General features: G+C 47.1%; 1 protein-coding gene across 1 annotated transcript in view; it reads right to left on the reverse strand.

Annotated features, from left to right (window-relative positions):
• ZDHHC14 (zDHHC palmitoyltransferase 14) overlaps window positions 1-23,676 on the reverse strand; it is a 718,799-nt gene that overhangs the window by 63,293 nt on the left and 631,830 nt on the right. The window contains exon 4 of the mRNA XM_078648637.1: window positions 11,896-12,033. Coding sequence (XP_078504763.1) covers window positions 11,896-12,033 — 138 coding nt within the window. The remainder of the gene's footprint in view (window positions 1-11,895; window positions 12,034-23,676) is intronic.

Here is a 23,676-nt window from a genome sequence, read left to right on the forward strand (position 1 = left end):
TCACTACTCTACTCACTACTCACTACTCTACTCACTACTCACTACTCACTACTCCCTACTCTGCACTCCCTACTCTGCCCTCCCTACTCTGCCCTCCCTACTCTGCCCTCCCTACTCTGCCCTCCCTACTAGGCCCTCCCTACTCTGCCCTCACTACTCTGTCCTCACTACTCTGCCCTCACTACTCTGCCCTCACTACTCTGCCCTCACTACTCTGCCCTCTGCCCTCACTACTCTGCCCTCTGCCCTCACTACTCTGCCCTCCCTACTCTGCCCTCACTACTCTGCCCTCACTACTCTGCCCCCACTACTCTGCCCCCACTACTCTGCCCTCACTACTCTGCCCTCACTACTCTGCCCTCACTACTCTGCCCTCACTACTCTGCCCTCCCTACTCTGCACTCCCTACTCTGCACTCCCTACTCTGCAATCACTACTCTGCACTCACTACTCTGCAATCACTACTCTGCCCTCACTACTCTGCCCTCACTACTCTGCCCTCACTACTCTGCCCTCACTACTCTGCCCTCACTACTCTGCCCTCACTACTCTGCACTCTGCCCTCCCTACTCTGCACTCTGCCCTCACTACTCTGCACTCACTACTCTGCCCTCACTATTCTGCACTCCCTACTCTGCACTCCCTACTCTACCCTCCCTACTCTGCCCTCACTACTCTGCCCTCACTACTCTGCCCTCACTACTCTGCCCTCACTACTCTGCCCTCACTACTCTGCCCTCACTACTCTGCGGGTGTGTGGTGGTGTGTGTGTGGTGGTGTGTGTGTTTGTGTGTGTGGTGGTGGTGTGTGTGTTTGTGTGTGTGGTGGTGGTGGTGTGTGTGTGTGGTGGTGGTGTGTGTGTGTGTGGTGGTGTGTGTGTGTGTGTGTGTGTGGTGGTGGTGTGTGGTGGTGGTGGTGTGTGTGGTGGTGTGTGTGTGTGTAGTGGTGTGTGTGTGTGTGGTGGTGTGTGTGTGGTGGTGTGGGTGTGTGTGTGGTGGTGTGTGTGGTGGTGTGTGTGGTGATGTGTGTGGTGATGTGTGTGGCGGTGTGCGCTTGGTGAAAGCGTGCACTGCCGGATGGTGGTGTGCGCGTGTGTAGTTGTGTGTGTAGTTGTGTGTGTGTAGTAGTGTGTGTGTGTGTGTAGTAGCGTGTGTGTGTGTAGTAGCGTGTGTGTGTAGTAGCGTGTGTGTGTGTAGTAGCATGTGTGTGTGTGTAGTAGCATGGGTGTGTGCGTGTGCGGTTGGTTGTGGGGTTGAGTGTGTGTGTGGTTGAGTGTGTGTGTGTGGTTGAGTGTGTGTGTGTGGTTGAGTGTGTGTGTGTGGTTGAGTGAGTGTGTGTGTGGTTGAGTGTGTGTGTGTGTGGTTGTGTGTGTGTGGTTGAGTGTGTGTGGTTGAGTGTGTGTGGGTGTGTGCGTGTGGTTGTGTGCGTGGGCGTGTGGTTGTGTGGGTGTGTGCGTGGGCGTGTGGTTGTGTGTGCGTGGGCGTGTGGTTGTGTGGGTGTGTGCGTGGGGTTGTGTGCGTGGGCATGCGGTTGTGTGTGCGGTTGTGTGTGTGCGTGCGTGCGGTTGTGTGTGTGCGGTTGTGTGTGTGTGCGGTTGTTTGTGTGTGTGTGTGTGTGCGGTTGTGTGTGTGTGTGTGTGCGGTTGTGTGGGTGTGTGCGGTTGTGTGCGGTTGTGTGCGGTTGTGTGCGGTTGTGTGCGGGTGTGTGCGGTTGTGTGTGGGTGTGTGTGCGGTTGTGTGGGTGTGTGCGGTTGGGTGTGTATGGTTGGGTGTGTATGGTTGGGTGTGTATGGTTGGGTGTGTATGGTTGGGTGTGTACAAGCCACATCGTTCACACTGAGCTCTGTATATAAAGGTCATGCAATTTGTACATGCGATTTTGAAAGTAATGTATTTCTGAGAGCAGCACCCATTTTTTTTTAGATACCTCCTTACAAGATAAACCATATCTTCTTTACAAAGTAAAGGAGGCCTTCCCTTTGTAGGGAAAAACAATATAATTCTGTTAAATGAGTGAACGAAATGCATTGGGGCAGAAAAATAAAAGGGAAATGAAGCAGGAGTGAAGTGTGCGTGAAAAGGAGAAGGCTTTTAGTGCAAGAAATCAGTGGCTAGGCTTGTATGAGAAGCAGGAGCTGTGGGAAAAGGTGTGAGGGGGAAGTGAATGCGTGGGATCTGCGAAGGCTTTGTGTGAAAGGGAACTGTTGACATTGGTCACAGGAGGATGTACCAGTGTCTGCTTGGGCAGTGAGTGAGTGATCTGGTAATAGGACACTGGGAATGAGTTTGAAAAACTGGTATGAACATTAGGGTGAAGCAAGTCTCTAATGATAGGACACTGAATGATAGTACAATGAGTGATCTGGTACAACGGCAGTAGGAATCTGGTAACCGGACTGTGAGAGTAAATGTGAGGCTCCCAGTGAGAGGAAAGCGAGGTGGAGTGTTTTTTTTATGAAAGGCTGGAGAGAGTGAGTCATGGTGACGAGACAGGGAGCGAGTGAGGAATCTGGCAATAGCTGGGAAGATGCAAGGGATCTGGTAAGAGGACAACGAGAGCTACTGCAAGGGGTCTGTTATGAGGGCAGTAAATTAAAGTGATCTTCTATTTTGACATTAAAAGTTTGAGTTCGGGTGAGTGGGCACGAGTGCTTATCAAAGCACTTTGTTTGTTTTTTTACTTTCAGCTGTGCTAAACAGCTAAACATATCCCTGACAAAACCAACAGATTTTGTATAGGAGAGTCCTATTTGCTTTGCCAATGCTTGTTTAGCCTACCTCAGTCAAAGAGCAGGCGCGGGTTTGCCGGCGCGCACACAGAGCTCAAGGAAAAAAAAAAACAGCAGTGCACACGCTCCCAGCACCATCTGCATTCAATTACCGGCACCTCGGACAACTGGTAATTGAGGATTTATGTATTGTTCTGCGCGTGTCCGAACACTTTATGCAGGAAGTGGACATTGCAAAAATTCCAAAGCCCTATGGCGTGCTGCCTTACTTAAACACAGCCTTGCCTGGACCAATTACCATTCACATGGCAGAATACCACACGCAAAAAACGCGCGCTTTCTGGAATGCGGCAGCAGCCCACAGCCCTTTCTGAATTTTTTTTTTATAACATTAGAGCTCGGAAGCCCCACCCCACTTCGTGGGACGTAGGCCCGAGCCCTAAAAAGGAGACATAAGGAGAAATGTTGGGGTAATTTTCTGGAAGCAATAGAACCAAACATTTAAAAAAGTTCGGGAAATTAGTCCAAGATGGCTCTGGTATGATAAAGAGGGCTATGAATTGTGTGGTGACAGAAGAGGTTTAGGAGGAATATGTGGAAAAAATATATAGGGGAGAGGGAACCCGTAGTAAAGAGGGTCAACCCTTGGACTGATAAAAATGAAGGCATCAGTTCCTTTTTTATGACAAGCAAAATCAGATGCATCATAGCAGATTTAACTTTAACTAGGGCAGCGGGACCGGATAATCTCCCAGCTGTAATTATAAATTCTTATACCAAATGTTTACAGATATATTCGATATGGGACAAATACCAGAAAGCTGGAGAGGGACGATTATCAGACCCTTCCACAAACGGGGAGATATAAAACATTCCTAAGAATTATAGGCTAATAAACTTGTTGGATGTACGACAAAAGTTTTTTGAAAATGTTTATTGGAACTGTTAAAAGAATGGGAAGAACTAAACCCCATTGTGCAGTAGTCGGTGGAGACGAGGGGCGGATTGTACTGCTATTTCATCGACTTCGGGGAGCCTTTGATCTGGTGGTTGGCAAAAGTCTATGGGAGACACTGACGAGGTGGGACATCTCAAAGAATCTTCTCGCTATAATCCAGGACCTACATAGCTATAACTGGGTGCAAGTTATTATGGACACTGAGGAAACCCTGACAGACAAAATATTAATTCAAAATGGATGAAGATAGGGATGTGTCCTGGCTCCCCTACTCTTTTCTTTATTTTATAGCTGACTTGACATCAATCTTGGGGGAGGCCAAAGATGTAAGCCCCAAAATGGCTGGCAAACATGTTGTTTGTCTTCTTTATGCAAATTACCTTGTAATTGAAGATCATACAGAGATAGGTCTACAAAGAAAGCTGGACAGATTTATGGAATATTGCAAGCACAAATAATTAGTTGTGAATATGGAAAAAACGAAAGTATTGTGCTCTGGTAACAAAATAACAAAGTTCAACTTGGACCTAGGCCCCACTAAACTGGAGACAGTAAGGGAATATAAGTATTTAGGGGTCTGGTTTGAAAAGTCACTAAAATGGGATGTCATCTGGAATCACTGAGAGGAAGGGATCTTACCTGAGTTAGTGGCCTGAAGAAATTCAATAAGGATTATGGGTAGATGACAGATAGTCCTGTTCTGAAAGCCTTTGTAGCCATGATTCCACCGCAATTTAAATATGCAAGTGAACTGTTATATCTAAGCAGTAAAAACAGATGGGAAGTTGAAGAGGGTAAATGCCGAAAAAAACCTACTGTCACTACACAATTCTTCCATGATCCAGGCTGTAAGAATAGAGACGGAAATGTAGTAATGTAATCATGTAGTAATTCATTAAAATGTGTAATTAGTTGTGTTAGTTGATATAATTGTGGCTATATATTATATTGTTTAAAGACAAAATGGTCTAAATACACATTTCCTTGACTGACTGGGCCAAGTTTTTGATATATAATACTGCAAGATAAGTTTTGTGTACTGGTAAAAAATAAAAATAAATGTTTTCTAAAAAACATACATAGTAAATAGAGTGAATTCGTTTAGGGGCGGTGAGACACTTCTGTGAAGAGACCTACCTCCCTGGCCACAGGGAAATGGTGTGTTTTGAAGGAGACTTTTTTGTTGCTTTGTAAGGGGGCACTGTGTGATTAATTCCATTCACTGTTCCAGCACTGCACGTCTTCAATAACAATGTATTGTTTAAAAAAAGCATTTGCTGGGGGATGGGGTAAGATGACCATGTAAATGAATAGTACTCTTGTACAAAGGGAGCTATTGCATGTTCTGGTTTGCTCTCTTTTTCTTTGAGCAAATGTCTAAACAGGTGATGTCGGCACACAGGTCTGTTCACGGATGGGTTGCTCATTTCAGCTTTATGTCTAAATGTGTATGCCATTTGCCCTCTTCATGAAGGTTTTGATAATGGCTGCGGACGACCTCGTTTCCTAACCCCAGCTGCCAAGTGATAAGATCTTTATTTTTCGACAAATACTTTTGTCTTCCTGAGGTTCAGCTCCAGGACTTATTCCAACACAGGAATGGGTGAGCTTATAAACTGGCAGAATGATTTTATGAAGCGCTCTATTCTTAACTGGACGTTTACAGGACATCGAGCAAAAGGAACAATTGCACGCGAAAAAGAACATCTCCAGTTTCCAGTGATGGTGGGAGTTGTAAACATACTCTGAACTTGATGTACAGACCTTTTATTACACTTTACACTTCCCCGGTGGACTGGAGCCCTCAGATGCTGGTTTTGGAAACCTAGGTGCCCTTCGTTGACTTTCCCTAGGTGCTCCAGGTTAGATGCAGCCGGCGAAAGCCATCAGAGAGGGAGATGCAGGGCCGGGTGTTTCCCCGGTGAGCCACAAGGGTGTGGGCAGGTTTTGAACCACGGGGGACATTTTTAAGATCGAAGCCTCACGTAAGACTGCCCACATGCGCAGTCTCGCTGGCGAGATTTAATAATATCAGGGGACATTTACTAGCGGGCTTTAAGCCCTGCCCCTCTTTTCCATTGGCTGGCATCACCGTTCATGCTAAACGGTGGCCAGCCATTGGAAAAGAGCGTCCTCTGACATACTCTATTCTCTTTTTTGTCCGTCCCACTTGGGCTAGCTGCCCTGACTTACTGCTGGCGTAAAAGGTTTGTTATCTTCTTTATGGGTCCAAACAGATGGCCCCATAAAGAAGATAATAAACCTTTTACGCCAGCAGGAAGTCCTGCCGAGCCCGTCCAAGTGAGACGGCAGAAAAACAGAAAAGTCGGGGCGAGTGCTTTTTTTTTCACGTTACCCTGTTAATGTGAAAGGAATGTGTGGCAGGCTCAGTCCGAATGGACCAACATGTCTTAAATCTTGCTGTCACCTTAAATGTGCCTACTAAGTATTTTTCTGCAAGTACCATCTGCAGTGTCACCGTTGGGAGGTTAAGGGTCGTTTGCCACGTGACAGCTGAGTGGGCCGGGACCTTCTACTCCCGCCCTCGAGGTGCGATTGATGGACTTTGACGGCTTTCACACGTAAAGCCGGGCCTCCCAGCTCTGAGGCCTGGGTGTAAAAGGGCTTGCCACCGCTCCTGCAGTAGGCTGTGGGAAAAGAGCCGCAGCCTTGGCCTCTTTGTGCGGCCCCTTTGTTCCTCCGGAGCTACATCAGCGGTGACCTTCAAGAACTACGGATCGCTGAATGGTTCCTCGCTTGACGACCAGGCCCTCACAAGTCTGTTTTCTCTCAGTAGGTGCTCCTGTTGCACGTGTACTTTGATCGGTTGGCCAGAGGACCTCTCTGGTTCCTTCTCCTCCTTCTGAAGGCACTGGTAGCTAGGCAAAGCTGAGATTTTAAATCAGTGAGTTTAGTGCTCGCCTCGCCACCGAGAAATGTGTCAAGAACTTGGTGTATGTTTCTCCTTAAAAGGAAAGGTCGCGGCTCCCACAATAGACAGCTGTACCAAAACATTGGCCTTGCCGCTGCTGCCATCAGCTGAGAGAATTAGATTGCCTTTCAGAGTCGAATACACAGTTTTCAAGTCCCCAACAGCTTTTCCAAAAAGTTCCCCGAAATCGCTATTAAAACTTGGATTTCGAAATTCTTTGAAGAGTGGAAAACAGAAGGCTCATTCTGGAATCCGCCCACCCGGAGCAGCAAGTAAGAAACACCCGGTGGAATCGACAGACAGACAGCCATCCGCCAGGCGAGCCCTGCCTGCTGCTACTCTCGCGCTATCTCCACTGCTCTGAGCCGCCTCACACAGACGTCCCACCCCCTCTGTGCCCTGTGAGAGAAGCCAGGAGCCGTGGGTGAAAGCAACTTCCAGTGATGCGATTGAGCGGAGCTGCGCCCGTAGTGTGCCGGGTAAGTGGACGCTGCGACAGGCAATGTTGTAGGGTAACTGTTTGGGTGGGGAGGGGCTGGAATGCGAGTGAGAGAAGCCAGGAGCCGTGGGTGAAAGCAACTTCCAGTGAAGCGAGTGACCGGAGCTGCGCCCGTAGTGTGCCGGGCAAGTGGACGCTGTGACAGGGATTGCACATAAAGTTTGCCTACCAGCAGATAGGTTTATGAGCCTCAAGCAGTGATCTTCATTCTACGCCAACGGCTAGATAGAAATCGTACATCAGCAAGAGATTAGTGATCTTTCCCTAGGTTCCTGCATTAGATATGAAATTTATATAATCAGTCATGCCTCTTCCTGTTCCAGAGAAGTGTTAGCTTTTTAGTTGGAAAAGGGTGAAGTTAAAATACTTTTGGACAATGGAAAATGTTTGTGGGGTTTATGGATGTTTATTTTAGTGACCAACTAGCTCCTTTAGGACAACACACTACTTTGTTACATTCCTTAGCAGCCAGCGTTCAGGCACATGTGCTTTTCCATCCTACTAGTCATTCACATTTCAAAATGACTAAACCAGAGTGCATTATCATATATCTCTTTACTCCAGAAAAAGGGAGAAACTATAGTAATTGCATACCTTTTCTTGAAATAAATTAAAGTTAGCTAATAACGAAACAGATAATACTGTCCAGCAAGATATATAATGGTAGACTGAAAGGGTGTTTTAACAGTTTAACCGCGGCCGTTATTTCGCGGCAGTGCGTCGGTTTTTATAAGTGAGCAGGGCCGCGTCGGCCGTTGGACGTTCGCAGCACCAGCGAGGTAGTTCTCGCGACGGCCAACGGCAGCAGGGAAGGGGCTAAATGCAGTTGCTGTAACTTTCCTATTAGTTCAAACAGGTAGTTGCAGAGTTTTATTTGCCATGCACTGCAGCAGGTTCTTAACAAGCATTAAAAATGCAATAGGTCTCGCCTTTTATTAAGTTAAAGCCATTCGCTTTGCTATACAATACCATTAGCAAAGCAAATGGCTTTAACTTAACCAAAGGCGAGACCTGTTGCATTTTCAATGTTCGTGTTACTGAGGGCCGGTTTTGCAGCAGTGCTTGAAAATCAGCCCCCTGTAAAAAAAAAAGCACAGCAGCAGTATTCCTGGCAGCAAACTCCCACCCCTGGGGGCCGGTCGGACATAATTGCCAGGGCTGGTTTGCGTTCCTAGTCCGGCGCTAGGGAGAAGAAAGAAGAAGGGAGAAAAGATGGGTGGGAAGAGAGAGATTGCAGAGGAGAGGATGGGTTAGAGCATTTGTGCCAGGGCTGCTTTTGATAAATCATGGAACAAAGATCATATTAAAATATGATAGGATGTCCTCTAAATAAAAGAAAAAAGTGTAATTCTTTAACAAACTGAAAAGTTTCAACGTAGTACAGTAGGTTATTTCAGAAGTATGTATTACAAGTGTGAGTTTTCAAACATGAATACCACTCTGATCCTTTTCTGTACAGCATGACATAAGAAAAATTATCTCAAGGTGAACCGGTGGGTAGATCACTCCATGTCAATGGGACTGTGTTTCCAATATTCGCTTAACAGACAGCTGCATTATGGGACTTGTAGTCCACGTTTGCTTAAACTGAAGTGCTGGCACAGATCTGCCTGAAAACAATGATTTCTGAAATGAAAGCGCCAGACTAGGAAATTGGTGTATTACTGACATTGAACTGGAAGGGGCGAGAGCAGGTTTATACAGCGTTTATGGTTCTGAGGGAAGGGGGATTGTGGTGTTAGCTTCAACAGCATGAAACCTCTCTCAAAGAAAACCGATGGGCAGATAACTCCATGTCAGTGAGACACTGTTTCCAGCTTTCCCTTAACCGATAGCTGAATTGTGGGTATTGTACTTCACATAGGGTGACGTTGAACTGATGGTACAGACCTGCCGAAAAACAATGGGGCATATTTACAACACAGTATCGAAGTGCAAGGCTGCTCCAAATTTCTGGGTGCCTTAGGGTTTAGGCACTTACCCAACCTGCACGCGAACTAGGAACATGATTAGTTCTGATTGGATACAATGGAAAAATTGAGAAATATGGAGTGCTCCCCAAAACCCCCCATGCTCCAAATTTGGCAGTGCCATGTTCGAACATTTCCAAAATGCAGGGATGCGCCGTATTTACTACAATACGACATACCCTGTGTTTTCCCTAGTGCAGGTGCTAAAATAAGCCGCCTAGTGTCCACACAGGCCCCCTTGCACCATAGTGCAAGGGTGCCTGCGTTGCAGGGAATGATTATTTACGTGAAAGGTGTCCCTTTCTGCACATAAACAATCCATAATGGCTATTTGTTACTTCTATGTGTAGAGCAGTTTAATGATTGTTTATGTGCCGGAAGGGACACCTTCCAAAATGCAGCACACATAGAAACAGCAAAAACAAGGAGATGTAAAAGCATGGGCCATATTTACAAGGCCATTACGCCACTGGTGTCACTTTAACGATATTCCTGTGGTGCAATGCCCTGCTCCATATTTACAAAGTGCGTTAAGCCACTTTGTGTGCTCAACGTTGCTTTGTAATTATTGTAACCTTTCATGCAGATGGCTACGTGAAAGGGGCGTGCAATGGGTTCTGCTCTTGGTGTTCCACTGCAAAACCTACTGCTTTTAGACAATGAACAGATTTACAAGGAGGTGTAAATCTGAGGCAGTGGCAAAAACGAAAGCCATGTAAGAGCAGGCATTAGAATGGCGCAACAAGAAAAAATTTTTGTATCTCCTCGTTGTTGCTTTTTCTATGTGTGCTGCATTCTAAGGCGCACATAGAAGTAACAAATAGACATTATGGATTGTTTATGTGCCGGAAGGGATACCTTCCTGCATATAAACAATCATACCCTGAAACGCTGGCACCCTCGCATATGGTGCAAGGGCGCCAGCGCTAGGGAAAGCACAGTGGTGCGCCGTATTGTAGTAAATACGGTGCATCCCTGCATTTTGGAAATGTCGGAGCCCGGCACTGCCAAATTTGACGGAGCTCCGCGCTACGACATGTCGTTGTAAATATGCCTCCATTTCTCCTCGTTTTACCATTCTAACGGCTGCTCTTGCATTACGTTAGTTTTTGGCGCTGCCTCAGATTTACACCTCCTTGCACATCTTTGTCAGTGTCAAAAAGCAATGGGTGTTGTGGTGGAACGCCCCCTGTACCACCCATTGCCCGCCCCTTTCACGCAGATACCCTTGGGCGGCATTAAACCACAATAAGTGGCTTAATACCACTTGGTGTATATGGAGCAGGGCATTGCACCACAGGAACATCGTTAAAAGTTACGTTCCTGTGGCGCAATGCCCTTAAAAACATCCTGCAATGATTTCTGAAATGAAACGTTCAGACTGGGAAATTGGTGTCCTGGTGACATTAAAATGGAAAGGGTGAGAGCTGGTATATACAGCAATTATGGTTACGGGGAGGGAGGGTTGTGGGTGCGGTATTAGTTTCAATAGCATGCAATAAGAAAACGTCCCGCAAAGTGAGCCAATTTACAGTCATTTCTGGAGCATCAGATAAGGATGCTTTCTGGTGGTGCATAGTTGGATGAAAACTTGCTTTGGCATCTTTTGCACAGAGGCCACCCTACACTTTAATTGTTTGGTTGCACTGCTGATCTTCAAAAGACTGCTCTAGCAATGTAGTACAAGGCAAAAAGAAATAAAGGCAACTGGACGTTGCACCTTTTTAATACAACCCAGCATTTACGAGCAGCTTCACAGTTATTTGTAGATTATCACTGAAAGGTTATGAGGTAGCCAACTGGCAGGCAGAGAGGTGGGTAGGAAGAGGGTGTTCATGTGGAAAGTCAAATTCGAAATTATTGATTGAAATTTTACTTACCAGCATAATGGATTATACCGACAGATGCCGCAGTGCCCTCAGTCCGGACAGGCCTTGACAGAAGACAACCACACCTCCTGGAGGACTTGTGACAAAGAAGCCACTGCTATCTTCAACTCCCCTCTTGCATAATGCTGTCACTGGTGCTGGGCATGAGTGGAAAAGCATCTCCACTGCCTCACCCTCAAACAAACATGACCAATCATTGTGTGGGTTCAAAATAAAGCCACAAATTGATTGGTCATACTGGTCCTGTGTTGCCTTTTATGCGCGGCCTACGAGGGCAGCCAAACTTGAGCAGAACCAATCCAGACTTTACTCTCATGCTTTTTAAACTTATAGCTGCACAAGAAAACAGCACAAGAATTGATTGAGACAGGTGAACCCGTCGCTTCAAATGCGACCAGTACAGCTGGGCTGTTCCCCCTAGCTCTTTAACTCAGCGTGGGTTTGAGAAGCCTGAAGTGCGGATGTTGAGTTGGCAACAATCATAGTCCAGCCTCACCCGACATGCACACAGGAATTCGTCCCTGTTGCCTACCACTGCCATGTCAATCAACAGGATTGGCCAGACCTGCTTTTTTAGGACCATTCGGAGAACAAACGAAGCAGCCATGGGCCACGACAGTCGGGGACTTTTTCATTACATACACTTGTGGGGCTAGCCGTGGCAAGGCAACGTTCTAACATCCCAATTAGGAGGCGCCCCTGATATCACATACAGTTTTCCCAGCTCCACACGAGCGTCACATAACAATCTTGCTTTAGTCTAACTGCCCTACCCAAGGATGACAAAGGTGACCCGGAAGCCTTAGGGAACAAGGGGAGGAGCAATGTACCCTGGATGGTTGAAAATAAAGCTAAATTAAATACAAAAGGAAATCAAAGTCAAGCAAATGGGTCCATATGATTTCACTAGCATACTTACGAAGAATGACGTGGGTGATAACGAATGCAAATATAAAGACTGTCAGAAAGGACAGTGATAAAATAAACATATAAAAAAATCTGTAGTTTCTTTTCCCCACGCAGTTGCCTACCCAGGGACAGTGGTGATCAAAGCGTTCTGAAATGAGAGGTAGAAAGAAAAATATGGTATACGATTAATCAAATGCGTCTCTAAAGAAACAGCCTATGAATAGCAGAAGCAGGCACATACATTGGTGCAGTACATGCAAGGCATTTGCAATTTGTTACTAATCCTGCACAGCATTCTCATATTGCTAGTTAAAATATTACGTTTCAGAAACGAAAAGAAAGTAAGCGTTGAATCCATATCCAGCCTCGAGCAATGTAAATAAACCCGCAGGTAAGTATTTGTTTATTAATGGCGGGGCAAAGATGAAAGTAGATTCTTGGACACTTGAATGTGTAAAGATTAAGCATGAGCGCAAAATCCGCTACGCTCGCGGATTTTGCGAATTTTCGGTAAATCCGCGATCCGCGAACTCTCGCGAATTTACCGAAAATTCGCAATCCGCGAGCGGCGGATTCCGAGGCCAAAAGTTCAAGCCTTGCTGGCCTGTTGTTGTAACTATTTTACGATGGCGCCGGCAAGCTGCCAGCGCCATCGTAAAATAGTTACTAAATTAACTTCAACAGGAAGCTCGAATAGATAAAATCAAGCAGGCGCTCGTGCATCTGCTTTATTTTATCTATTCGAGCTTCCTGTTGAAGCTAATTTAGTAACTATTTTAGGATGGCGCTGGCAGCTTGCCGGCGCCATCGTAAAATAGTTAACAGGCCAGGCAGCTGTGCCCTTTTCCTTTATAGCTCACTCAAGGGACCCCTGCGCCCTTCGGCGCTATTGCATAGTAACACACACCTGGTCGCTGTAGACAACTCTCTGGCACTTTAGGCAGCTGTAGTGTAGTGTAGTGAAGGCACTATACATTTAGCCAACGAGGTCATATGTCAAAATGACCACGAGGTATGGCACAAAACGGTGGCGTCTTCTTGAATAAATATGAAGGGCAGGGTTCACTTCTGGGTAGAAGATCCCTTTTTTCTGTGGATACGCTGGGATTCGGGCGATTACACTTGACTTCAGACCATCTAATCAAACACAGCAGAATGTTATTTTCTGTCTGCATTACAAACTGCGCATGTCATGTAACACTTCTCAATAAACACAGTCATTTCAAAACATCGTAAATGGGGTAAGGAATTTTTTCCACAGCAGTGCACGAAAAATATACTTTTTTCATACAAAACCCACCATTGCTCTGATTAAAGGTATATCAACCTGAAATCAAGGCGTTTGCAGAACTCTGAGTAGGCACATTCAGTGCATCAGCCACTGCGTTTCACTGTTAATTTTAGTCCCTGAGAGGTTTCGTATGAGGTAAAGTAAATATACTGGCAAAAATAAACCTATTGTGCAAGTGGTATAGGGAGGCTGACCAGAACTTTTGATTGATTTTCCTAACACCGTATCAAAAAACATTGGCCTGCAACCCGCTTGCCGAAGCAAAGCCTAGTTACTTGACCAAACTGTGCCTGTAGAAACATTGTCAAATGCCTCATCAGCAGCAAAAGCAAATGTTACTCCACTTTCATTGCCACTATTCTTAAGAAGGGCGTTGGTCTTAAATGATGCATGAAATACAATTCACTATGCAAATTATAAAACGAAGTAAACCCAAACTAGTCTTAAGCGTCATTCACTACCACCTTTTGTCATCTTCTCCGCCTGTGACGTGGGGTTTCATAGCAATGTCGCGCAAACGTCATACTGATAACCTCATCAAGCACGTGTCAAAATAGGTCAGCAGTGGCCATTTTAAATTCTGAAGGTGGAAAAAGAAGCACAGGAAGAGGACCTAAAGCAAACGGTGACATCAAAGGTACACTCAGACAGTAAGTAGTGTAACAAGGATGCCATGAGCTCTGGTGCAAGCAAGGAAAAGGACCCCCTTGACTGCTGTTGGTGCAGTTAATACAGCTCTTGTAAGGGTTCAATGAATGGGACCCTGAGGGCTCTGTACCCCGGTGCCACTGCACCAGCTGCATCAATAATAGCTACGCCCCTGCAGACTATTGTGATTGGTGTTCCTCAACAGGTTGACTCTTCAGCCACATGCTACAAATCGTACAGCTACCACTTGCTTGGCTCTGCTATTTGGAGCCCCAAGTGTCCTAATTATTGAAATTGACCTCATGAAGTATCAGAGAGGGGTAAAACCATCTCTGCAGGTAGGCGTACAGACTCGACTCTATCTGACCCTCCCAGCCCTTACTGTAGCTTGTTGATGTATTCTGCCAGGAGCTTCCGTTTCTTCTTCATCCGCTGCTCTGATCGGTCTCTGACCTTTTATACACACAAGAGGCATGTGCACTCGCATGGAAGCCCCGCCCCAAATCCGCAAATCCGCCAATCCGCAAATACGCGGATTTTGCGGATCCACGATCCGTGAATACGCAAATCCGTGAATCGTGGATCCGCAAAATCCGCCCATGCTTAGTAAAGATCCCCTCTCCCCCCTCCCTAAATTCATTGATATGCTTGTTTTTAATCTTACACTACTCATGTTATACTTAAGGGTTGGTGAGTCACAGCATCCTAACATCATCACACTCACACCTTTGTGCAGATACCTTTCTTTCTCTGTTCTCCCCTCTCATTGAGAATGATGTTAAATGCCAGCTTTCACAAAGAGCATGTTGGAATAATTTCGGGCATTTTATTTATTTCTCAATTGACAAAGACACCAAAATAAGGCTACTAGGGTAACTAAATACTCCTAGCACGAACAGCTTTCTGGCATCCACTCTCCATAGGGGTCAGAATTATTGGGAAAATACCCAGCATTGTAAGATTCTGCCCTAAGTCCTTTTTGCAGGCCCGCAATCCCATACTTAAGATTCTGAACCTAGGGTATCCCTACTGACCATGCATACCTAGTACTTCCAAAATTCCGTCCCTATTAGCCAAGGCATATATGGGTTTCAGAGTGCAGTGCATTTTCCCTACTCTCCACCCTATTTTGTATATCACGCAGGATACAGCTGTACCTTTCTGGGGAACTGTACCCTGAACATATGCCACAGGACACGGGATAAATCCAGTTGATTGTGCATGTCTTAAAAGCCTGTGTTAACAAACAGTGTGCTGAGCAATACCGCATATATTCTATATTCCTGCCCCCATTAGATATGGAATATTTTGAGCTTTCCTCATTAAACAATGCTAAACACGAGATTCAGACCCAACAGGCCCTGAGTGTCATCCACTCACTTAACCCTTGGGGCATATTTACAAGGGCATTGTGCCACCGGAACGTCACGTTTTACAACGCTCTTTAGCACAATGCCCTGCTCCATATTTACAATGCAACGCTAAGCAACTTTGTGTGGCTTGATGCTGCACTATAAATATCGTACCATTTCAAGTACTTTTCTGCATCAAAGGGGCGTGGCAGTGGGTGTTGCTGAGGGTGTCCCACCCCAACATCTGAGACAGTGCCAAAAATGAACCCCATGTAAAAGCAGGTGTTAGTGTGGTGCAAAACAGAGAAGTACTTTTATTTCTCCTCGTTTGTTGCTCTTTCTATGTGTATACTGCATTCCTGCAGCACACATAGACGGTGCAAATCACCTTTAATGATTGTTTATGTGCAGGGAAGTGCCTGTTCCTGCACATAAACAATCATGCCAGCAACACAGGCACCCTTGCAACATGGCGCAATCGTTGTTTTTGCATTTGTCACCCCGAGTGGGATGGGCATTCTCAGACGTGAGTTCCGTGCTCTCCATGCCACTGGAATCAAGCTATCCTGGCTGATGACGGCTGATAGCCAGAAACCGGTCCTAGGAGGCTTGATTCCGGTCCAGGGAAGACATGGCTTGGCAGTTCGGGTTGGACTGTTCCCATGAGGAACTGGGTCAAGACTGATTTGCATATGGCCATGTCTGAACTGGGGTGGTGTGGTGAGCAAAATAACGATGGATTAAACCCAGATCTGTGACTGGGGGTGAATGTTTTGCCATTGTGCAACATTCCATCCACCAATCGTTGTTTTTGCATTTGTCACCCCGAGTGGGACGGGCATGCTCAGACGTGAGTCCCGTGCTCTCCATGCCACTGGAATCAAGCTATCCTGGCTGATGACGGCTGATAGCCAGAAACCGGTCCTAGGATGCTTGATTCCGGTCCAGGGAAGACATGGCTTGGCAGTTTGGGTTGGACTGTTCCCATGAGACACAGGTTCAAGACTGATTTGCATATGGCCATGTCTGAACTGGGGTGGTGTGGTGAGCAAAATAACAATGGATTAAACCCAGATCTGTGACTGGGAGTGAATGTTTTGCCATTGTGCAACATTACGTCCATCAATAGTGGTTTTTGCATTGATGTTAGGCAGCTTTTGTAGCACCGGTGCAAGGGAAAACACAGGGGTGCTGCATTCTTGTGAATACGGTGCATCCCTGCGTTTTTTAAATGATGCAGCGCGGTGCTGTGTTATTTGTTAGTAAATATACCCCCGGTTCTTTGCAGCAACCTGGGATTCAGAAACACTTCCAAAGGCTGCATCTATGCTGAGACACCAATCACAGCACAACACAAGATAAACTGGTGTTATATCAAGCTTTGTCCGTGTGGAGAACACCTGTTCTGAAACACATCCTACAACCTATCTCTAGCCGAGACACCATTTTGGTATTTGTGCGCTTTATAAATAGCAATATCATTATCATTATCTAGAGTCTTGTTCAGATAAATTATTACAGTCGCTGGTAAGTTTGAATTTACGCTAATGCCTTTCACTAAAATCCAGCCCCTCCAAATATCAAATATTCAGGCACATGCATCATTGTCAATTTCATTCGCAAACGGTGCGAATCGCAATTTTCGGCCGTTTGCGAATGCAATTGACAAAATTGGGATGCATCATGTTTTTCGCAATTTTAGAAATCGCAATCATGTTGCGATTTCTAAACTTGCGATTGCATTTAAGAAATCGCAATTTTAGATTTCTTAAATGCAATGCATGAACATTTTAAATTTGCGAATTCGCAAATAGGGAGAGGTAAATTACCATGAAGTTGACCTTCATGGTAATTTGCGAAAACTTTCAAAAATGCACAAAAGTGCATTTTTGACAGTTTCATTTTACACACACACATGCCCTTGGGGCATGTGTGTGTGAAAAATGCACTTAAAGTTATTTTTCAGGGGTGCGGGGGGGCCTTTGGACCCCCCCTGCACCCTTGATATTGCATTCTCAATTTGCAATTCGCAAAATGCTAATCGCAAATTGAGAATGACTTCCCATCCATTCCTATGGGCCTCTAGGCCATAGGAATCAATGGGAAGGGATTCCATAATTGCGATTCGCAAATTGTGAATCGCAATTAAGGAATTTTAAGAAATCGCAAAAAAAACTGCAATTTCTTGATGCATAGCCTTTTGCGATTTCTTAATTGCGATTCCTTAATTTTCGCAATTAAGAAATCGCAAACGGCAACAATGATGCATGTGGCCGATTGTCTTCATCCTTTCCCATTCCTCCTTATCTTTCATGTTTTCTGTCTGACATCAGCTTGCCCTGCATGAAGTTGAAATATAAATAGAAAACAGACACCTGCAACCAGATTTCGATACTCCCATACACTATTTTGACACTTCTCTTTTTTGTGGTAATAGCAATATTTGTATTTTTGACAAACCGAAGCAAGGAATCGACCTGGCTTGTGTGCGTTTTTTCGTGGAAACTGTTTTTTTAACCAAAGTGAAGAATTTCCAAAATGGAAATCCTCCCTCAGGCGTGTGTTCTCTTGATCAGTATTTCATCCAATGCAGGTACTTCTGTTCCTGAGGCTTATCAGCTCTTGAATCCTTACCCATCTAAGTAAACTTTCCAGGGAAGTTAGTAACAAGTCAAGGACAATGCCGAATGAATAATTGTGATAGTCACTATTTACACAGAGCATGTCTTGGACATGTCTCTATTTTTTCATACCATGTGGTTTTGTTGTGCCAATATCCCACTGTATATCTGTACATGCCCCTGGTAACTAGAGTACAAGCACAGTATGCTAACTGTGTTTATGTCAGAATATTAAGAACAAAAATATTGTCTGACATAAATTCACCTAAATATTGCCAAAAATGTCACTCCACTGGGTGTAGAATTTCTATTATTAACTCCAATGGGAAGATGTTTTTATAAATGTTAATGAGGATACAATATTTTTGACAGCAGATATTAAGGGGACCATTAGCCTCTGCGGTAAGGGGGCGGGCCCCATCATCAAAAGTGGTAGATGGGGGGCTGGGAGGGGGGACACCCCTCCATGTACTTTTCAGTCTAGCCCCCTCAACTTTCTATACGCCATTGAAGGAGACGACATTCTGGGATCATATCTTGTTTTTTTTAATTTTTTTTAAACAATTTTTATTGCAGAGTTCAATACAATGTACACAACACATTTGCAATTTTTTTTCGCTGGACCATAAATTCCTTCACTCTTTCCAAGCATTGCATACACAGCCGTACAGCCCGCATCCCGGAGGCCGGGCGGCGATTTAGTGTTAAGAACACACTCCCATTCTCTTGGTGCAATCGTTTCCTTCGGACCTCCGCTCTCCGCTTTTAACTTTTTCCCCCCCAACCGTCTCCTCTCCTCTATCCGGCAGATGGGTGTGGGGCCCTCCGCTATAGCTGGGTTAACATACCCTCTCCTCCCCTCCCCCCCCCTGGTGTCTGCGCCCGCGTCTGGTGTTTGCGCACTCCATTGTGTTGGTAGTCTCAGGAGTCTGGTATCGATTAATAGGTGTGTGTGTCCGGTGTCCGTGCTGGGACTAGAACTACCTCCCCAGGGGCCCCTGGGTCTACAGTCTCCTCCTCCTCTTCACTCTCCACTGCACTGTCCCGAAGAGCTTGGACCATGATTTCCCACGCTAACGCTGCTTCCTGGGCTTTCTCGTCCGACTTACGTCGAGCCAGTTGGTACCTAATTGTGCTCTCTGCTGCAGCCCATTTCAGAAACTCGTGCAGCCATTTCCGATGCGACGGCGCTACCTTTGATTTCCATCCCCTGGTGAGCTCCCTCTTTGCAATAAGTAGGCCCATATCTATAAATTTACTAGACAGTTTGGTTTTACGTGTGTGTGGAAACCAGTGTAAGAGTGTAACTGCACTGTCATATTGCAGTTCTCTATCTGTCACCTCGTTCAGGGTGTCTCCCACGTCCCTCCAATATTCCTGCAACTGTGGACAGCCTCTCAGCATGTGTAATAAATCCGCCCCTAGTAACGCGCATCTGGGGCATGCTGCGTCCTCAGCGCCAAAGTATTGCATAATTTTATTCGGGGTGAGGTAGGCCCTATGAAGAATGTAAAGATGTATCAGTTGGAAACGGGTGTCCTGGTGCTTTTCCTGGCTCTCTGAACCAGCTGGGATGTCTTTCTGTAGGTCTGTCTCCCATTGTGTCTTGAGGCGTGTTAGAGGTGTTATATTCTCAGTGTGCATTCTGGAGTAAAGACACGTAACTGCTTTGTAGGTTCCTGCCGCCATCATTGCGTATTGGCACGCCAACGATGTCTTGGGTTCAACTAGCCCCTCCCCCCAATGTGCCTGTATAGTCCGCACAACAGCCGCATGTAGTAAATAGTCCCCTCTCGGGAGATCGTATTGCTCCTGTAGAGTTTGGTACGGTGTCATCACCCCATCAGTATAAAGGTCTCCCACCATCTGTAGACCAGCTTCCTCCCAAAGTTGGAGGTTCGACCAGTCTCCACCATCTGGCAGGGCCGTTATCATTCCTATTGGGATTTCAGGTGCATACGGGTGCCCCGGGTCAGCTCGTTTCTGCATGCGGTTCCAACATAGTCTCATCGTTCGTTCTTCCTGGGACAACCCTCTGAGCACTAGTTTCTGCTGCAGAGCGATATACGCCAACACATGCCGTGGGGTGCCAGTGTCTCTCTCTTGTTCCGGACCCCGACACACCCTTGCCACCTCTTTCGTGTAAAACTGAAGTTGTGCTGCCAGGTAATAGAGCTCGAAGTCAGGGACCGCCAATCCCCCCTCGTTCTTCGGGCGAGTCAGAGTCGCCAGTGCTATCCTCCGCCTACCTGTTCCCCATAGGAATGAGACTATTCGAGATTTAAGGTGTTTGAAGATTTCGCCTGGTATCCATATAGGAAGGGTCCTGAAAAAGTACAACAATCGCGGTAGAGCGATCATTTTGAGTAGGGACACCCGGCCCGTCATGGATAGAGGGAGGGTAGCCCAGAAGGTCATGTTACCCTGTAACGCTCGGACGCATCGTCCAATGTTACCGTCCAATAAATCCGCAGGCTCGTGGTAAATATAAACCCCGAGATAGTGTAAACAGGTTGGTTCCCAGCGTAGGGTGAGGCTGGTCGATGGACACCTCTCCACTTTCCGAAGGAGGAAGATGCAAGTTTTCGCCCAGTTCACTTTTAAGCCTGAGACTCCTCCGAATCTCGCCAGTAGGCCCTCCGCACCCTCCACCGCCTCTTCTGCCTTATCTAAGAATAACAGAAGGTCGTCTGCGTACAATGATATATAGTGGTGGTTTCCTCCGACCACTAATCCGCAGTAAGAATCCCCTCTTCTAGCCAACGTCGCCAATGGTTCCATCGCCAACGCGAATAGCAAGGGAGAAAGTGCGCATCCCTGCCTAGTACCCCTGTTCACCTCATATCGGTCCGAAATCAGCGCCCCCACTCTCACCCTGGCGCCTGCCGATGCATAGAGCACCTTTGTCCACTGTATATAACCCTTGCCCAGACCAAAACCCTTCTTCACCCTATACAGGTAGTCCCACTCTAGGCTATCAAAAGCCTTTTCTATGTCGACCGACAGCACCATAGGGGCTCTTGCGGTCTGTGGAGGATCTGCTATTAGTCGAAGCAGCCTACGAATGTTGTGTGACGTGTTCCTAGTGGGGATAAAGCCCGACTGGTCCTTATGGATCAGACTCTGCATATGGGTTACCAGTCTAGTGGCTAGGATTGTACTTAGTATTTTATAGTCCGCCGTCAGCATTGATAACGGTCGGTATGAGGCCGGATCCGAGCTATCTCTTCGCGGCTTTATCAGGGGTATCATGATCGCCTCGCGCATCGATTGGGGTAACTCGCCTTTTTCCTTGGCCTCAGTAGATATTATTCGTAACCTTGGGGCTAGTAAATCTATATATTTTCCGTAGAACTCAATAGGCAGCCCATCTATTCCTGGCGTTTTATTACGCGCCATTCTCTTTATGGCCCCTCTTATTTCGGTGAGGTCGATCGGACCCCCTAGAGCTTTAGCGTGTTCCTCTTCTAGTTGAGGCAGCTGGATCTCGTTTAGCAAGGCTTCTATCGCCTCGGTTCGAGTCCCCAAGCCCTTCTCGTAGAGCTTTCCGTAATACGTTCTAAAGCACTGCAATATGTCTGATTGGGTGTTGTATACCTCCCCGCTTAACCCCTTCAGGGATAGTATCGGGGTGCTGCCCCTATTGGGGTTGGCCAGCCAGGCCAGTAGTGCCCCAGTCTTATCCCCCTCTGCGAGAGCCTTAGTCAAATAAGTTTTATAATCAAAGCTGTGCAGGCGCTCTACTTCCGCCGCCACTGCCTCTCGCGCTGCACATACCCTTTCCTGCAGATCGGGGCGGCCTGGCCGCGACTTCTCTGCTTCTCGCAGTGTCCGTTCAGCCTTGTCCAAATCGTCTACTAGCGTCCGTCTTGCCCCCGCAAATTTCCCTATACAATGACCTCTTACCACTACCTTGAGTGCATCCCATTCTGTGGCACTGGAGGAGGCTGTCTCCTCATTCTCTGCAAAGTATTGGGAGATCCTGTCTCCTAAGGCCGCACTGAACGGTGGGTCATCCAGCGTGTCCGGACGGAGCCGCCATGTCGGGATCGGCGTGATCCCGTTCATCCAGTCCAGCGTGAGGAGTAAGGGGTTGTGATCTGATATCGTGCGTGCTAGATATTCAGTTCGGGCAACCACCGGCAACACCGCCTGGGAGCACAGGAATGCATCTATGCGGACATGGAGGTCGTGTATGCCGGAGTAGAAGGAGTAGTCCCTCTCTGCTGGGTGTTGCACTCGCCATACATCCGACAGGTCCCACTTCTCTTGCCAGTTTGATCTGTGTTTCGCCAACCTGTGTACCGGGGAAGCATGTAGTGGTGGGTGTGACCTATCTAAAGTGGTGTCCGCAATTGAGTTAAAGTCTCCCCCCATCAGTAACGGTTCAGTGAGGTAGGTAGCCAGTAGTCTGGATAATGTAGTGAAATATGATGCTTGCTCAGCGTTCGGTGCATAAATGCCACAGAGTGCTATCTGGCGGCCCCTGAGCAAGCCTTCAACTGCTACGAATCGCCCATTTGGGTCTAAAATGTGCCTAGTGACCTGGAAGGGAACCCCCGCCCGAATCCAAATTAGTACTCCCCTGGCAAACGCTGAATACGTGGTGTAAAACAAGTGACCCCTCCACCTTCTTTGCAGTGCAACCCCTTCCTTCTTAGTTAGGTGAGTCTCCTGCAGAAAGGCAATGTGAACCCCTCTGCGGACAAGATAGGAATGTATTTTGTGCCTCTTTGTCATTGAATTCAGCCCCCGTACATTCCAAGACACACATTTTAACGACCCCACACTATCCATTATCCTGGTGTGGTCGATCTAGGACCACTTCCAACAGTGACCAGACGCCAGTTGAGACACCATTCCCACCCGTCCCCAACAATTGCGCTCCCATCCCTTCCTGCACTCCATTCCCTCCCAGCTCAGTCCCCCCCCCCTCTCCCCAGCCTATGCCCCGAGTTGCCCCAACTTCTCCAGGCTCCCCCCCCCTAGAACAGGACCTAACTGCAAAAGAGTTACCCCCATCCAAACAAGTGAGCAACGTGCTCTTAAAACTTCTTACTCCGCAGTCTGTACTGCGGCGGCCTTATGGGCCTCTGGGCGCATGTACTAGCTTTCGCTACTTGCAGTTGCCTCCCTGTTCCCCCGCCCCTCAATATGCTTCCAGACTCACGTTAGTCCAGTCTCACGGCTGCCTGCTCAAGTGGTCTCGTGTGCCATATTAGCTAGATTAGCGCAGCCAGTCCCCCATGTCCTCGTTTCAGCTGCCAAAGATTTCTTCCGCGGTTTGCGGCGTGACCGTCGGACCCCTAGTGCTGTCCACTTCTGACAGTTCAGTCTGCGAGCCCGTTCCCGCTTCCTCTGAGATCGATTCTCTCTCAGGCGGCTTCGATACCACACCCGACACCTCCCTCACCGCCTGCAGTGCCGCATTCCGTTCCTCCGCCGTTTGTGATTCCGTCGGTTTCTTCCGGTGTTGTCCTCGTTTCCGAAGCCGCTTGGATCGTCGCACCGAACTCTGTTGGAGCTCCTCCTCGGCTCTGAAGCGGGCCCCATCCGTTCCAGCCTTGTAAGTGTCCCACCAGGACCAAGCCTCCGTTGAAGTCGTGAAGAACAAAGCTTTCCCGTCTACTGAGACCCGTAGCCGTGCTGGGAATAAAAGCGAGTACTGCAGTCCCTCTGTGCGCAGTTCTTTTTTAATAGACAGGAACGAGGCTCTGAGTTTTTGAGTTTCAAAGGTGTAGTCCGGGAACAGCGTGACTTTACTGTTATCCACCTGGAACGGCCCGACTCTCTTGCCCGCTGCAACAGCCAGTCCCTGTCTCTGTAGTGGAGTAGTTTGATCACCACCGGTCGGGGGGGCAGACCCGGTTTCGGGGGCC

The sequence above is a fragment of the Lissotriton helveticus genome, chromosome 6, assembly GCF_964261635.1.
Source record: "Lissotriton helveticus chromosome 6, aLisHel1.1, whole genome shotgun sequence".
NCBI classification, from domain to species: Eukaryota; Metazoa; Chordata; class Amphibia; order Caudata; family Salamandridae; genus Lissotriton; species Lissotriton helveticus.